The following is a 16,204-nucleotide window of genomic DNA, read 5'->3' as shown; positions in this document are numbered from 1 at the left end:
ATCACTGCCCCTGTGTCCATCCCTAACCCGGGTGGGCAGCCAGGTCACAGGGTGTGGATCACAGGGTGAGGCTATGGCATCTGCCCAGAGCCCCAGGAGCCGGAGGACGGGCTGAGTGTAGACCGGGCTGGGTGCGGTTATGCTGAACCCAGGCCGGGCCTGCTTAGGCAGCTGCAGGAAAACTGATGAAGGGTCCCCGGGTCAGGCAGGCAGCAGGGCGGCCAGGGACCCCTGCGCGTGGCGGTACTCACTGGCCGAACGTCCCCTGTGGTGTTGGTGTACTGCCGGGCCAGCCCGAAGTCCAACATGTAGCACTTTCTGTAGGTGGAGGGCAGCCTGCCCATGGCAAAGTTGGACTGCGGAAGACGGGAGCTATGACCATGGGGCTCCAACCCCACCCGGCCCACCTCAAGGGGCACCTTAAGTGTAAACACCACCGTGGACCGCAGGTTGTCGTATCCCATCTGAGAAGTAGGTGGGATCACCCTCATCTTAGAGATGAGGATACCGAAGGTCAAAGAGCTGATGTGGCTTCTCCAAGACCACACAGCAGGGGATGACCCAGCTGGGGGTTGAACTGAGGTGTGTGTCCAGCCCTCAATCCTTGGGACGCCCCGGTAGGGCCATGTGGCTTAGTGACACTATCCTGCTCTGAGGCAGCAGAAGACCTGTGTTGTTCTTGCTGTGTGACCTTGGGCCATTCAGCCAGTCTTTCTGGACCTCAGTTGTCAGCCCTTATTTAAAATGGAGGTCTTTACAACACCGGATCCAAGATGCCACACCATCAGCTACTTGGAATTCCTTACCAAGCCCAGCCCCTCCGTCCCTTTCTCTAGAGATTCCTCTGTGTTTCCCTAACCCCTGCACCTTCCGAAGTTCAAGGACTAATCAGGGCAGGGGTAAGGGAGAAGAGAAGAACAGAGGAGAGATGTGGGCCAGGGGCAGGCTGGGGTGTGTGCTCTTGGCAGGCAGGGGAGAGGAGGAGAAGGGGCTTGGGGCTGAGAGCAGGAGGAAGGAGCAGGTAGAAGAGGCTTTTCCTGCCCCAACCACTGCTCTGGAGGAGAAACCAGGGGACCCAGAGAGGGAGAGGTGTGTGGGGGGGGATGTGCTTTGGAGGAGGGGCCAGGTAGGGCAGCCCTCACCGGCTTGATGTCACGATGCAGGAAGCCCACAGAGTGGATGGCCTCAATGGACTCCAGAATCTGCTTGCCCAGCCGCAGCGTGGTGCTCAGCGTGAAGGTGCCTCGCGGCTGGCTGCGGCGCAGGTCGGCCAGGTTCCGGCCCTGGGGGTGGAGGTGGGGGCTGGCTAGGCTCGGCTGCCCTGCCCCCCTCCCCGCTGCACCACTGTGACACTCTGCCCAGCCTCATCCCCAAAGGTTTGTGCCCACTCCCCACTCCAGCAGTCACAACCCAAGCTTTTGGGGGAGAGTGGAGGGAGGACCCCACGGGACTCACCTGGAGCTGCATCACTACGTAATTAAATTTCTCATTCCGGCCACAGCCAATGAACCTGCACACGTGGCTTTTCCCTGTGGGGCACAGACAGGGGTCTCCCAACTCCCACTCCTTCTTCCTCACTTCCCAATCCTCAGGTGTCTCCAGTGTGCTCTTGATTCCTGGTCCCATGACTCCTCCCCCCACCTCCCCCTGCCCCTCTCCCCATCACCACCCTTTAGACTCTGGCCCCATCTCACCATCCCCATCAGCTCTCCCTTAGCCCCAGACTCCAACTGGCACCTCTCCGCTCCCATCCTCCTGCCCTTGACCAGCACCTTGCAGCTTTTTGAGCACAGCCACCTCCATCTTGAGGACCTGCTTGGGCTGCTGGGCTGACTCCACCTTGAGGGCCACGTTCTCCCTGGTCAGCAGGTCCATGGCCTCGTAGATCTCACCAAAGCCCCCGCCCCCGATCTTTTTCAGCTACGGAGATGGAAGAAGGGGATAGGAAACACAGGGATCAGGCTCAGCAGCTCCTCATCCCATCCGTTGCTGGCTCATACCCTTTATTGGTGGGGGTAGGGCTAGCCTTGAAGGGGAGGACCCTGTGTCTGCCTCCCTTGCCCTACCCGCCATTGCCCCTTCCTCCTCTCCTAGTGCCAGAGACAGCTCAGCCCATGGATGTGCGCGCGCGCACGCGCGCTCACACACACACACACACACACACACACACACACACACACACGGCTAGATGTCAGAGTGGGAGGTGGGAGAGGGTATGAGACCTCTGACTCCACATAGACATGGAGAAGAGCTTGTGTAGGGTTCTGAAGAGATCATGGGCCATCGTGAAACTTTTCTTCTCTGGAAGGACAAGAAATATCACCCTTCCCCTACCCTGCAACTAGACTGAACAACCACCATCCAGAAGGAAAACTATTTCCAGAACCTCCCTGCTTCAGGGTGGATCCTCCAGAGAAGCAGGCCCTTCCTCAGGTGGGCAGTCTCCTGACAGGTGTCATTAAAGGGAGAGAGTAATAGGGCGGGCGGGGGAGAGGGGAGTATTTGGGGAGGAGACTCAGCAAAGGAAGGGTATTCATTGTCCATGCCCATTGCTGAAGCTCACGGCACTCCCTAGACCCCTGGTCAGATGCCCCGAACCAGGGTGAGCCTCCTCTGGGGGCAGGGGGCGCGCGGGACCCTGGTGGGAATGCAGGTTCGGAGAGTCCGGCTATTCCCGCCCCCCCCCAGGGGGCGAGGCAGTACAGACCTGACCCTCTAGGCCCTCCTCCTCCAGCATCCCATGGCAGGCAGTGAGAAAAGGCAGAGGGGAGAACTGAGTTGGAGGAAGGGTCAGCCAGGGGAGATGAGCAAAGCTGAGTGATGGGGAAGGATTAAAATCATTTCAAGTCAGAGGCACCGGGGTTCCTGGAGAGCCAATGTGCTGCTGGCAATGATGAGGGACAAGGGGAAGGTGCTGAGTTCTAAGCTGGGACTCAGTTGGTTAAAAAAAATGTAGAGCTCACCTCACGGGTGGCCTGCCTTCGCTGAACATCTTCCAGAACACTCACTTGCCTCCTGTTGGCCTGTTAACTCACCAGCAGAGCTGGGCTTGCTAGGGATTGGGCGGAGGCTGCTCAGATCAGCCAGCCTGTAAACTGACTCTGAGCGTCATGCATCTCCAAGCCCTCCCCTTAGCATTTATTCAGCACTCAGGTCCCATTAATAGTTTAATGGTGGCTGAAGCACGGGGATGGAGCGGGGAAGGAGGCAGGGCAGAGCCCAGGACTGGGAGTTCCCAGCGGGTTACAGTTGAAACCACTCCAAGAAAAGACAGAAGGATAAAGGGAAGATTTAGAAGAGGAGTGGACGTCTGGCTGCATCCCGAAGGCTCTTTTGCCCAGGAAGGAGACAAGGGAAAGAGAAAGGAGGAAGGATGGTCTGAAACCAGAGTCTCTCAGTACTTGAGACAAAAGTTAAGTCAGACTCCTAGAAGAATTTCATTTTTTAAAAAATGTTTTAAAGACTTATTTATTTATTTGACAGAGAAAGAGGGAGAGAGCACAAGTAGGGGGAGCAGGAGAGGGAGAAGCAGGCCCCCCGCTGAGCAGGGAGCCCGCTCCGATCCCAGGACCCTGGGATCATGACCTGAGCTGAAGGCAGACGCTTAACCGCTTAACTGACTGAGCCATGCAGGCGCCCCTCCTGGAAGAATTTCAGAATCAGGAGGGGATAGACACAGACTCAAGGAAAGCAGCGGCATGTCTCCCTCTGGAGAACTTTAAACTCAGGAGAGATTCTAGTATCTTCTAGAATCCGTTATGGTTTGTTGTGTGCGAGCATGGGAGAAAGGGGGGAGGGGGAGGGAACAAGAACCACATCTTGGGTTATGTGCTCCAGGCTCTCAGCCATCATCTGAGCTCATCCCCTATGGTTCCTGACAACACAGGTGCAGAAGGTCATAAAAGTCACCATTTTGCACAGAAGGAAAACTAAGGCGCAGGGAGTGAAGTAGTCACAGGTCACACTTGCTAGTAAGCAGCAACGCCAGGTTTCATTTAAACCCAGGCGCTTAACTGCCATATCACAGCAACTGGTGACTGCACAGAGCTTAAAGCTGTGAGTGCTGAGATTCAAGCCCGAATCTGCCAGGCCCCCATATCCTCACCCGAGGTGGTAAGGAGGGCTCGGGGCAGCCAAGACATTTCCCATACCCGCTGCCCAATTTCCAAGGGTGGTCAATGGTATGTCTTTGCCCTCTTCACTTCCAAACAGAGGCTGTTTCTCCTCCCTTAACCCCCACCTGTTCCCCCCCCCACCCATTGCCAAACCTCCCTGGGACAGCAAGTTGGGGTGTGCACCCACCCACTCACCTAACACCCCTCCTCCCCAGGCCCTACAGACCCCACTTATCCATCGGGCATAGCAGGCACTGTGGCCCATAATACTTTCAGGGCGCCATAAAAATGTTTCAATATTTTTAATTCAGAAGGAAAACAAATGATCTCTTAGGTCAAGACATTTTAATATATAATGTTAATTCATCCCTCTTTATACCAATGCAGTCATAAAATACAGTTTTTAGTACTTTATTATAGAGAAAGGGGTCCATGAAAGCAAAAGTGCCCAGGGCCCATGAAAGTCATAATGCAGCCCTGTCCACGCCAGGTAACCAGAATGTTCTCTCAATCTCCTTTTGCCCGACCCTATTCCTCCCCTCCTAATTTTTTTCAGGATGCCCTCCCCTGTCAAAGGAGGGCTACTGGAGGGCTATATGACACAATAGGACAAGCATTCACTTAGGAGAAGGGAAACCTAGTTTCTTGGCCCAGCTCTGGGTCACCTGGAGTGAGTTTCTTAAATTCTGTGCCTCCACTTTTCCTCCTCTGTCAAATGAAAGAGTTGCTCTAGAACTGGTCACAAAGACTCCTTCGTCTCTGTGCTCCTGATTCTTGGGTGGGCTAATTCTTGGGAAGCAGTACGGCTTAGTGACCGGCCCCCCAGCAGTCAGACAGACCTGGTTCCACCTGGCCATCATGAGAACGTGGCAGGTGAACCAGTCTCTGTACCTGTTTCCACACCTGTGAAAAGGGGGTAATAACATCTATTCCACTGTTTGCTGAGATAATGCATGTAAGACATTTTGCACAGTGTCTGGCAACAGTAAGTGCTCAAAACTGAATGCTGTTTTTATTAACAGTGGTATTGTTTGCTATTCTGATTCTGAGAAGCATCCCTCAAGAAGAGTCAAATGTTCTTATTTGTAAATACTCCACCTAGTGCCACCGCCCCTCCCTTTCTCCAGGCCGGCTCATTTTCTCTTTGGACAGCGTGTTCTTGGTTCCTGAGCTCTGCCTCATGTCTCTGTCCCCCGCCCCTCATGGGGAGTTGGCTGAGGGGAGGCATCCGGCACCCCACCCTTCCTACTTCTCCAGGAGCCAGGGAGGGAGTGACGGTAAAGAGAGGTCAGCCTGGCAAAGATTGCACACTTGCCCCTTCCCCCAACACCCCCCCCACCATGTCTCTCCCTACTCATCTCCCACCACCTCCCTCAAAAAGCAGCAGAAAGTTCTAACCCAAACTCAGTATGGTGTGAACACCATCTTTTTCTCACCTCTTCAGGGCAAAATTCTGCCTCCAATCTGTCAGAAACTAAGCTCTCATGTCAGGGGACCCAGAGGGTTTTTGGAGGAACACTCCTCATTTTGCCAGACCCTCATTCCTTTGATTACCGCCCTGGCTCCTCTTCCCCCCATTTCTGTCCTGTCACTCTCCCTCTCAGGAAGTCCCCTCCGGGACCTAGACGGCCCCTCCCCTTAGCTCTCTGGCCCTCCGGTGCCACCACCTCTCCCAGTCCCAGAGACATCTCAGACAACGCTACCACCTTTGCCCCTGTCCCTGGGCCTTTAGGGAACCTGCCAGAAGGGTAGTTGTTGCCGTGGAGACCAGCTGGCACCAAGGCCCCACTCTCCCCTTAACCCTGCAGCCCAGATGAGCTGAGCCCCGCCTCCAACTCCCCCACACCTCCACACAGAGGCTCAGTGTAGGCCTGTGTTGTTCTCCCTCCTCTCCTCCAGGCTCTCCACTCAGCCGTGCAGACCCACAAGCTCACACACCATCATCCAGCAATCCACCCTACACCATCCTGCCCCCACAATAAGAGGACACCAGAGAGCTCTTAAGCGACGGAAGGAAAAGGGGGGGGGGATGGACAGGGATTGATTTACGATAGGTCCCGCTCCCCAGACACTGCCTTTCCCCCAACCCCTCACATGGTCCCCCTCCCATCCAGGCCCAAACCCCGAGGAGCCTCGGACTACAACTCCCAGCAGGCGGAACAGCCCGAAGTCCTGGGCTGGAGGAGCAAGGCACGCTGGGACATGGAGTCTCGGCGTCTTGCACCTGCCGCAGGAACCAGTGAGGGGAGGAGGGTGGAAGAAGATGGAGTGCGGCTGCGGTGGGAGCGCCCGCAAGGCCTCTTTCCCCGAAGCCAGGCCTTTCTGTCCTCTGCGGAAGCGGAGGGACACGTGCTCGCTCACTGCCCTTCTCCAAGGTCCGGCAACGAAAGAGCCCCCGCCCCCACCCCGCCCGCCTCCCCCACAGAGCTCTGCAGCTCCTGCTCAGGCTGGGCCCGAGCAACGTGCCCTGGCCGGGAAAGGGGTGAGCCAGGGCGCTGGGAGAAAGCGATTGTCCACAAGTGTACGCCAGAACAGTGACGGCAAGCAGAACGCAGATGAACTCGGGGGCACCTCCCTCTTAGGGGAGAGGAGTTGGGAGCAACTGTTTTAACAGGTCTCCGGTCCTCTCCTCCCCTCCCCTCCCCTCCTCTCCCCTCCCCTCCCTTGGCCCCGCCGGGTCACTCACCACCTTCCAGCGGTCCTTGACCACGTAGTTGGCCGGCAGTATGTCGGCCTGCTCCCCTCCCCCACTCATGTTGGTTTCGTCCTTAAGAGCGGCCGCTAGGCACTGCATCCGCCAGCCGGAGGGAGGGGTGTCCGCAGGGCCTGCCCTGGGGGGGCCATCTACCTGGGGGAGTGGGGAGGGGCTGTGAGTGGGGCAGGCAACGCACCCGGGACCGGCTCGCAGATACGGAGGAGGGGAGCGCCATTCTCCTGGCAGGCATCCTTCCCGGGCCCGCTGGGCAGATGCTCCAGGGGTTACTGGGGGAAGCACTGTGTAAACACCCAGGTGGAGGCCAGAAGAGAAGACAGAAATACTACCCACGGGAAGGGAGACACAGACTACAAACTGGGGATGTGAAACCCAACAACAGGACGCACATGTTGAAAAAAGGAGAGGAAAATGCCAAGCGAACAGGCTATGGGGACAGCATTTCCCAAAGAGAGAGATGCTAATGTGGAGGAGACTGGCTAACTGCCCCCAGGGAGGGGCATACAAATCTAGGACCCATGCTTGGGTAGGGGACACCTGGGCCAAGAAGGACCCGTCTGAGTGACTTGATCCGAGGCTCCCCCAACACCCACACATTCCTATGCAGAGGTGCCACCAAATGCCCATGGAGCTGTGCATCTGAAGCTTACTAAAAGGGGAGACCTGCCGACCAAGGGGTGACCCATGGGAGACCCACTCCAGAGTGATGCTAATCAACCGCGGGACCCGGGATAATCAAGAAAAGGAGATACACAGCAGCCCCTCGGGGGTGGTGCTAAGTGAGGATGATGCAGTGTGTGAGGCGCACACCATTCTCAGGGGTGAGCCCAACTCACTGACAGCCGTGGGGTTCAGAAGCAAGGATGTGAGCCATGGGGTGAACATAAGGTGATGGCTCAGCACATGGATTTTAGAGGGACCGCAAACCTGCGGCCACTCCAAGGGAGAGAGACAGGCTGAACTGGGTGGTGGTTTGGGGGGGGCGCGTCTTGGGGACAACAGGGAGTGGGATGGGTCTAACAGGAGGCAGGAGGAAGGTCGGGGTGGGCGTGTGCTGAGAGAGCTCCGACCACACCTTCTGTCTGCTCCAGAACAAGGAGGATGGCACTGGCATAGAGGTAGAAGTTGAATATCAAAGAGAGTGTCCTGAGCGTGAGGCTTGGGAAAGCCCGCCAGTGTTATCCAGGGAAATAAATGTGTGTGCACGTGTATGCGTCTGCGTGCGTACCCGCACGTGTGGCCTTCCGCGAGTATGTATATATGTCTTTGTGTGTGTGTCTGTGCCTGTCCATCCGTCTGCGTGTGCTTATGCGCGTTTTTGTGTCTGTCTGTGATGGGCATGTGTGTAGGCAGGGGGCTGTTTTTTGAGATTTCTGTCAAACCCATACAGGATTGGAACCAGGATCTTCTCTTCTCTTCTTTCCCCCTACACTTTGGATAAGAACACTGCTCTGCCCTCACAGGGACCCTGGACAGTCACAACTGGAAGGCAGTTAGTTACTCCAGCTGGGGACGAGGTGGGGTAGAAGGGAGGCGGGGAGGAGGAAAGTGACTAAGGTATCTATGGATGGGGCCGAAACTCCATAAACCTGTTTTTCCTTGGGATGGGGATATTTCCCCCAGGCTCCTGTGTCTAGTCATCCTGATACAGGGGGCAGTGTGGGATAGTAAAGGCATAGAAACAACCTTTAACAGGTCATGGTGCGCCATGAGGGTCATGTGGAGAACAGGTCTTCATGCAGAGGGACACTGTCGCTCTTGTCCTGTCTTTCTTCAAGTGACTCAGCTGACTCATTCCTCCAACCCACCCAACTTCAGAGCATCAGAACTGTGGGGATGCCGAATAGGCCGCTGCCCACCTTCTGCCAAAGTGCCATGTGGGGCATCAGGAATTCAGAGGGCAGTGAGAGCAATGGCAGGATAAAGGGAGAGGTAGGGGGTGGGGGATTCTGGAATAAAGGTGGAAACAAGTTGAGGACAAGACCGAAGAAGCCATTGAACCAGTAGGGAGAGAGCTTTGTGCAGTTGGTGACCTCTGGTGGGCTTTCCAGCCCTGTGATAGGGGATTCTATAGGTTGATGAGAAAAATGGGGATGCAGCAACCAGTTTCAAGATGGGCAAGCCTAGAAGGAACAGGTGGGGTGGGAAAAGGGAGAGTGGCAGCAGGAGGCTAAATGGGGGTTCCCTGCCTCTTCCTGTCCACCGTCCTCACTCTCTGCCTCTGAGGACTGCACTCAGCTTAGACTAGGTTGGATGACAGGCCACAAGAAACTTGGCTGCCCCATTACTGCCCCCTCAGGACCCTTTGGGTATGTGGAGGCATGGGTGTGTCCTGTGAGGGGGCTTGTGGAAGAGGTTTTTATGAATATCTGTCAGACAGTGTAGGGCCAAGTGTGTGTGGGGGGTGGGCAGGGAGACAGGGAGGGAGACACAGCAAGGGAGGGACCTCATCATGGTATGTGAGTTGAGGTGTTGATGTGTAACTATGCAAGGTGTGAGCCAGGTGTCTGTGGGAATCTGGGAGTGCAGATAAGGGGAGGTGAAGGAGCCCAGTGAGGGATAGTGGGAACAGGTGAAAAGAGATGTGGAAGGAGGCAGAGGGGAAGGGAAGGGAGGGGGGGGGTGACAGGATCTGAGGAGGGGGTTGGGTAAGACAGAAGCAGGTGATGAGCGATCCTGATGGCAGGTGAGGAAGCGGCAGGTCCCCGGGAGGGGCTTCTGGGCACTGCTGAAGGGCTGAGGAAGTAGGTAAGGCAGCTAGCCGGCGGGACGGAGGGAGTGAGGACGACGGAGAGAGGTTATGGAGGCAGCTGGGAAGGGCTTGTCAGGGTGACAGCAGGGTGAAGCCGTGGGGATGGGGGGGGGTGGGCAGAGGCCGTGGGGGGCCGGTTGGCGAGGGCGGGTGTGTGGGGGGTGGGGGGCAGGGAGCCGTTCCAGGCCTCGGGATGCGGCCCAGGCTGTGTAGGCCAGCGGCGGGCGTCCCGGCTCGGGCGGACACGGCCCAGGGAGGGGGAGCTGGGGAAGGCTGCGCTGGGAGGCGAGCCGGGCCCGAGGCCCGCGGAGCCCGCAGGGGAGCCCCCGCCCCGACCCCGCCGGCCCGCCGCCGGCCCCGCCCCGCCTCACCTGCTCTGTGCCCGCTGCGGCTGCGGCTGCGGCGGCGGAGGCAGCGGCTCGGGGCGGCGCATCCCCCGGGGTCGGGGCGGGGCGGGGGCGGGGGCGGCTCAGTGCGGCGCGGAGCGGCCCGCTCCCTCCGACGGCGGCGGCGGCGGCCTCCCGCCCGGGATCATCCCCACCCGGCCCGGCCCGGCCCGGCCCCGATCCTCCTCGGGCGACGGCGGAGGCAGCGGCGGAACGAGGAGCTGCCCACAATGCACTGCGCCGCCAGCATCAGCACCAGCCCTGACATCACCGCCCCACCGCCCGGCTCTTACATCACCGCCCTTTCTCTGACATCACATTCCACTCCGCTCCTCTCTCCACACCTGCAGCCTTAGGTTCTCCTCCAGATGGCCCCGCTCCAGCTCTTCGTTTCTCCTCGCTGGTTTCTGCCATTCACTTGACCGCCACCCCCCACCCCGGCAGGGCCCCATCCCTCCTTACCTGTCCCCACAGACCTCATCTGTCTGGATCATCCCTTATCTTCTCTCCTCCCAGCACGTCCCTGTCACTCCTTGCCTGTCCCTATCAGCCTCAGATGATTGCCCCACTGCACCTTCCATGTGTTCATACTTTCTTCTAAACTCCTTTCCCCTCACCTGTACCATCCTTCCATAGTCCTGATCCCCCATTTCTTCTCACACATCCCTCGCCAAGAACTCACCTCCCCACACGTATGCCTTACCTCCTGGCTCAACCCGTTCCTCTCTGTCTTTGGCCCTTCCTCCCATCTGTTGGCAAATTCTGTCATTCTGCTTACAAATAAGATGCACTCTTTTTATTTTTTATTTTTTTAAGATTTTATTTATTTGACAGAGAGAGAGACAGCAAGAGAGGAAACACAAGCAGGGGGAGTGGGAGAGGGAGAAGCAGGCTTCCCGCCTAGCAGGGAGCCCAATGTGGGGCTCGATCCCAGGACCCTGGGATCATGACCTGAGCTGAAGGCAGACACTTAAAGACTGAGCCACCCAGGCGCCCCTATTTTTATTTTTATTTTTAAAGATTTTATTTATTTATTTATTTGAGAGAGAGAGCATAGGAGCAGGGGGAGGGGCAGAGGGACAGGCAGACTCCCCACTGAGCAGGGAGCCAGGACATGGGGCTTGATCCTAGGACCTGGAGATCAGACCTGAGCCAAAGGTAGACACCTAACCAAGTGAGCTGCCCAGGCGCCCCAAGATGCACTCTTTTTAAAAAAGATTTTATTTATATATTTGAGAGAGCATGAGAGAGAGCAGAGAGCACAAGCGGGGGTGGGGATGGGGAGGAGGGGCGGAGGGAGAGGGGGATGCAGACTCCCTGCTAAGCAGGGAGCCCTATGCAGAGCTCCATCCCAGGACCCTGGGATCATGACCTCAGCTGAAGGCAGACGCTTAACCGACCGAGCTACCCAGATGCACCAAGATGCACACTCTTTACTGATTTTATTTATTTATTTGACAGAGAGAGACACAGTGAGAGAGGGAACACAAGCCGGGGGAGTGGGAGAGGGAGAAGCAGTCTTCCCTGCCGAGCAGGGAGCCCGATGCAGGGCTTGATCCCAAGACCCTGAGATCATGACCTGAGCCGAAGGCAGACGCTTAACCCACTGAGCCACCCAGGCGCCCCAAGATGCACACTCTTTACTGTGACATTAAAAATTCTTCCCAACATGGTAATAATACCATATAGAGGCTATTACCACCCTTTTGACAAATTTGATTACTCAACATTCTCTGAACATACTTTGCACTTTGTCTCTCTCATCCTTTGTGCCTTCAACAAATGCATACTGAGGCCTCCATTAACAACGACAAGCAGCAACCATTTACTCTTGCCGGACACTGTTCTAACTTTACACATATTAACTCATTTAATCCTCATAACAACCCTATGATGCAGCAGTACTAATGTTACACACGTTTTATAGAGGAGGAAACGGAGATACAGAGAAGTTGAGTAATTTGCCTTAGGTTACACAGCTAGCAAGTGGCACAGCTGGGATTCAAACCCTGGCTTCAGAGTCCATGCTCCTAACCATGATGCTGGGAGGAAGGACCACTGAGTCAGCAAGACCACTCAGAGGAGGTGCAGTCCACTGGAATTTGAAGGATTAGGAGTTTTGCAACAGACAAGTGGGGCCAGGGCAGAGGGTGGGAGAGACTTCCAAGCTGAGAAGAGGGCATGAGGTGAGCTGGGGGTGGGCATGCACAACATCATGTAGGGCCCTGTGCGCCATGCTAAGAAGATTGGATCTTCTCCACTTAGTTTTTGGGAGCGTAGTGGATAGTGTCATGAGCCAACCAGATCCCCCTCCAGAATCTAGGTACTCATTCCTTCGGCTGCCTGGGGTGCTGAAGTCTGAGTGCTCTCAGCTGACTCCCTCTCTGGAAATTGCCCCTGGCCAAGGATGCTGCCTCACTCAAAATCATGCACCCATTCTGGTGCAACCCATATCCAACTGATGATCAGCCTGTGAGGACAAAGGCCTAGCCCCTTCACCCCAACTCAGGACATTTCTGAAGGGACATCCATTTTCCTTTTTTTTTTTTCCAAAGATTTTATTTATTTTTTAGAGAGCGAGCGAGAGAGAAACAGCATGAGAGGGGAGAGGGTCAGAGGGAGAGGCAGGCTCCCCACTGAGCCGGGAGCCCGATGTGGGACTCCATCCCAGGACCCTGGGATCATGACCTGAGCCGAAGGCAGACGCTTAACCATCTGAGCCACCCAGGCGCCCGGGACATCCATTTTCAAAACTCCTGATACGGTCAGCTGAGGCTTCTGTTGAGGCTGCATTAAAGCTCTGCCCAATCCTGCTTGCTTCACTCCTTCACAGATGTTGATCTTCAGACTACTTCCCGATCAACTTCTTGCATGATCCTCTCCATCTCAGAGTCAATGTCAGGGGAACTGGAACTTCAGACAGGAAATCACTGAAGAACACAGCCTGATCTGAGTATTGAGTTAGGATTCTAGGTTGACAATTTTGTCCCCAGTACTATAAAAATGTAGGTCTAGCTTACAATTGTTTCTGATGAGAAAGTGGCGATTATCCTTATCTTTGTTTCTCTGTATGTAATATCTGTTACTCCTGTGGCTACTTTTAAGATTTTCTCTTTATCACGGTTTTAAAGCTATTTGGTTATGATGTGACTTGACATAGTTTTTTTCATGTTTCCTGTGCTTGGGGTTTGTTGAGCTCTTGTATCTGTGAGTTTATAGTTGTCATCAAGGTTGGAAAAATCTCAGCCATTATTTTCTCAAATATTTTTTCTGCCTTCCCTTTCCTTCAGAGACTCCAATTACCCACTTGAAGTTTTCCACAGCTCACCGATGCTTTGTTCCTTTTTCCCCCAGTCTTTTTTATTCTCACTGTGTTTTGTTTTGCATAGTTTCTACTGCTAAGTATTCAAGTTCATTAATTTTATCTTTTGCAGCATCTGAGCTGGTATTAATCCCATCCGATGTATTTTTCATTCTAGTTTACATCTCTAGAAATTTAATCTGGGTCTTTCTTTTTTATTTTTTATTTTTAAGTTTTATTTATTTTTGAGAGAGAGAGTGTGTGTGTGTGTGGCATGAGCCAGGGGAGAGGCAGGGGACGAAAGGGAGAGTCACAAGCAGACTCCACACTGAGCACAGAGCCCGACATGGGGCTTGATCTCACCTGAGCCAAAACCAAGAGTCAGATGCTTAACCAACTGTGCCACCCATGCGCCCCACAATCAGGGTCTTTCAAAAATCTTTCATGTTCGATTTTTCTTCTAACTTCTTAAGCATATGTAATACTTATAATAACTATGTTAATGTACTTGCCTACAAATTTTATTATCTGAATAATTTCCGCTTTCAATTGATCTTTCTTCTCACTCTGGGTCATATTTTTCTGCTTCTTTCCATACCATAATTTTTTATTTTATTTTATTTATTTATTTGACAGAGAGAGAGATAGCGAGAGCAGGAACACAAGCAGGGGGACTGGGAGAGGAAGAAGCAGGCTTCCCGCAGAGCAGGGAGCCCGATGTGGGACTCGATCCCAGGACCCTGGGATCATGACCCGAGCCGAAGGCAGACGCCTAACGACTGAGCCACCCAGGCACCCTCCATACCATAATTTTTTATTGGATGCAAAATAGTGTGAATTTTACTTTGTTGGGTTTGTGTTTTTGTTTATATACAATATTTTTATATTTTAGCAAATATTCTTAAGCTTTGTTCTAGAATGCAACTAATTTACTCAGAAACAGTTTGATCCATTAAGGCTTATTTGTTAAGCTTTATTAGGTGGGACCTAAGTAGCTTCTAGTCAAAGGATCATTATCCCCACCTCAGAGGCAAAAGGCTTCAGCATAATTTACCTCATGCCCCATGAATTATGAGGTTTTCCACATCGCCTGGAGGGAACAGGCACTTTTTCCATTGCTCCGTGAGCTCTGGAGATTGTTCACTTTGCTGCTTTCAGGTGGTTCTTTTCCTGCCTCAGTGAGTTTCCTCACACACATGTGCTGATCGGTCTGAAACCGACTGTCACAGAGATCAGTCTGAAGGTTCCAAAGCTCTCTCTTCTGTCCTGTGCTCTGTTCCACACACCAGCTGCTTTGGCCTCCGTGGACTCACCACTCTGTCTCCTCAGCTCCAGGAGATGGCTGGGCTCAGCCTGGGTTCCTCCTGCTAGAAGCCCACAAAACCTGCAGGCAATATGCTGGGGCAAACAAAAGCTCACCTGGCTGTTTTCGGTGTTTTGGGGATCGCTGTCCGGCACTGCCTGATGGCCAATGTTCAAACATCATCGTTTCATATATTCTGCCCAGTTTTTTGCTTGTTAAACATGGGAGGCTCGACAGCAAAGGAAACCATCAGTAAAATGAGAAGGCAATTTATGGAATGGGAGAAAATGCTTGCAAATCATAGATCTGATAAAGGGTTAATATCTGAAATATATCAAGAACTCATCCAATTCAATAGGAAAAAAAGAGAACAGTCCACATTAAAAATGGGCAGAGGATCTAAATAGACATTTTTCCAGAAAAGACTTACAAATGGCCAATAGGTACAAGAAAATGTACCATACTACCCAAAGCCATCTATAGACTCGGTGAAATCCCTATCAAGATTCCAATGACATTTTTTACAGAAGTAGAAAAAACAATCCTAAAATGTATATAGAACCACAAAGACCCTGAATAACTAAAGCAATCCTGAGAAAGAAGAATAAAGTGGGAAGCATCACACCTTCTGATTTCAAGGTATGTTATAAAGCTAGAGTATCAAAACAGTATGGTGCTGGCATAAAAACAGACATATAACAAATGGAACAGAATCAAGAGTGCAAAAATAAACCCATGCATATATGGCCAACTGATATTTGACAAGGGAGCCAGGAATACTCAGTGAAGAAAAGACAATTTCTTCCATACAGATGGCCAATAGACATATGAAAAGATACTTAAGATCACTAATTATCAGGGAAATGCAAATCAAAACCACAATGAGATATCACCTTATACCTCAGAAATGGCTAGTATCAAAAAGACAAAAAATAACAAGTGTTGGCGAGGATGTGGAGAAAAGGGAACCCTCATGCACTATTGGTGGGAATGTAAATTGGTGCAACCACTTTGGAAAACAGTATGGAGGTTCTTCCAAAAACTAGAAATAGGGGCACTTGGCTCGTTCAGCTGGTAGAGCATGTAGACTCTTGATCTCAGGATTGTAAATTTGAGCCCCATGTTGGGTGTAGAGGTTACTCAAAAATAAAATGTTTAAGGGCACCTGGGTGGCTCAGTTGTTAAGCGTCTGCCTTCGGCTCAGGTCATGATCCCAGGGTCCTGGGATCGAGCCCCGCATCGGGCTCCCTGCTCCGCGGGAAGCCTGCTTCTCCCTCTCCCATTCCCCTGCTTGTATTCCCTCTCTCGCTGTGTCTCTCTCTGTCAAATAAATAAATAAAATCTTTTAAAAAAAATGTTTAAAAAGAATGAAATCTTGCCATTTGCAACAATGTGGATGGAGCTAGAGAGTACTATACTAAGAGAACTAAGTCAGTCAGGGGAGTCTGGGTAGCTCAGTCAGTTAAGTGTCTGACTCTTGGTTTCAGCTCAGGTTGTGATCTCTGGGTCATGAAATCAAGCCCCACGTCTGGCTCCATGCTAAGCTCAGAGTCAGCTTGAGATTCTTTCTCCCTTCCACTCCCTTCCCCTTTGCTCCTTCCTCTGCTTGTGCACCCCCCCCCTCTAAAATAAAT

At 53.2% G+C, this 16,204-nt stretch overlaps 1 protein-coding gene across 1 annotated transcript in view; it reads right to left on the bottom strand.

The window, feature by feature from the left end:
- TTBK1 (tau tubulin kinase 1) overlaps positions 1 to 10,027 on the bottom strand; it is a 33,268-nt gene extending 23,241 nt beyond the window's left edge. Inside the window, exons 1-6 of the mRNA XM_081828295.1 lie at positions 9,952 to 10,027; positions 6,802 to 6,963; positions 1,773 to 1,920; positions 1,456 to 1,529; positions 1,143 to 1,283; positions 252 to 356 (exon numbers count right to left, since the gene is read on the bottom strand). Coding sequence (XP_081684421.1) covers positions 252 to 356; positions 1,143 to 1,283; positions 1,456 to 1,529; positions 1,773 to 1,920; positions 6,802 to 6,909 — 576 coding nt within the window. The 5' untranslated portion in view covers positions 6,910 to 6,963; positions 9,952 to 10,027. The remainder of the gene's footprint in view (positions 1 to 251; positions 357 to 1,142; positions 1,284 to 1,455; positions 1,530 to 1,772; positions 1,921 to 6,801; positions 6,964 to 9,951) is intronic.
- Positions 10,028 to 16,204: the final 6,177 nt, after the last annotated feature.

Source organism: Leptonychotes weddellii, chromosome 8 (assembly GCF_054177405.1).
Source record: "Leptonychotes weddellii isolate Sample4059 chromosome 8, ASM5417740v2, whole genome shotgun sequence".
Lineage (NCBI taxonomy): Eukaryota > Metazoa > Chordata > Mammalia > Carnivora > Phocidae > Leptonychotes > Leptonychotes weddellii.
The sequence above is the reverse complement of the archived record's forward strand: the minus strand, read 5'-3'. Positions and strand labels throughout refer to the sequence as shown.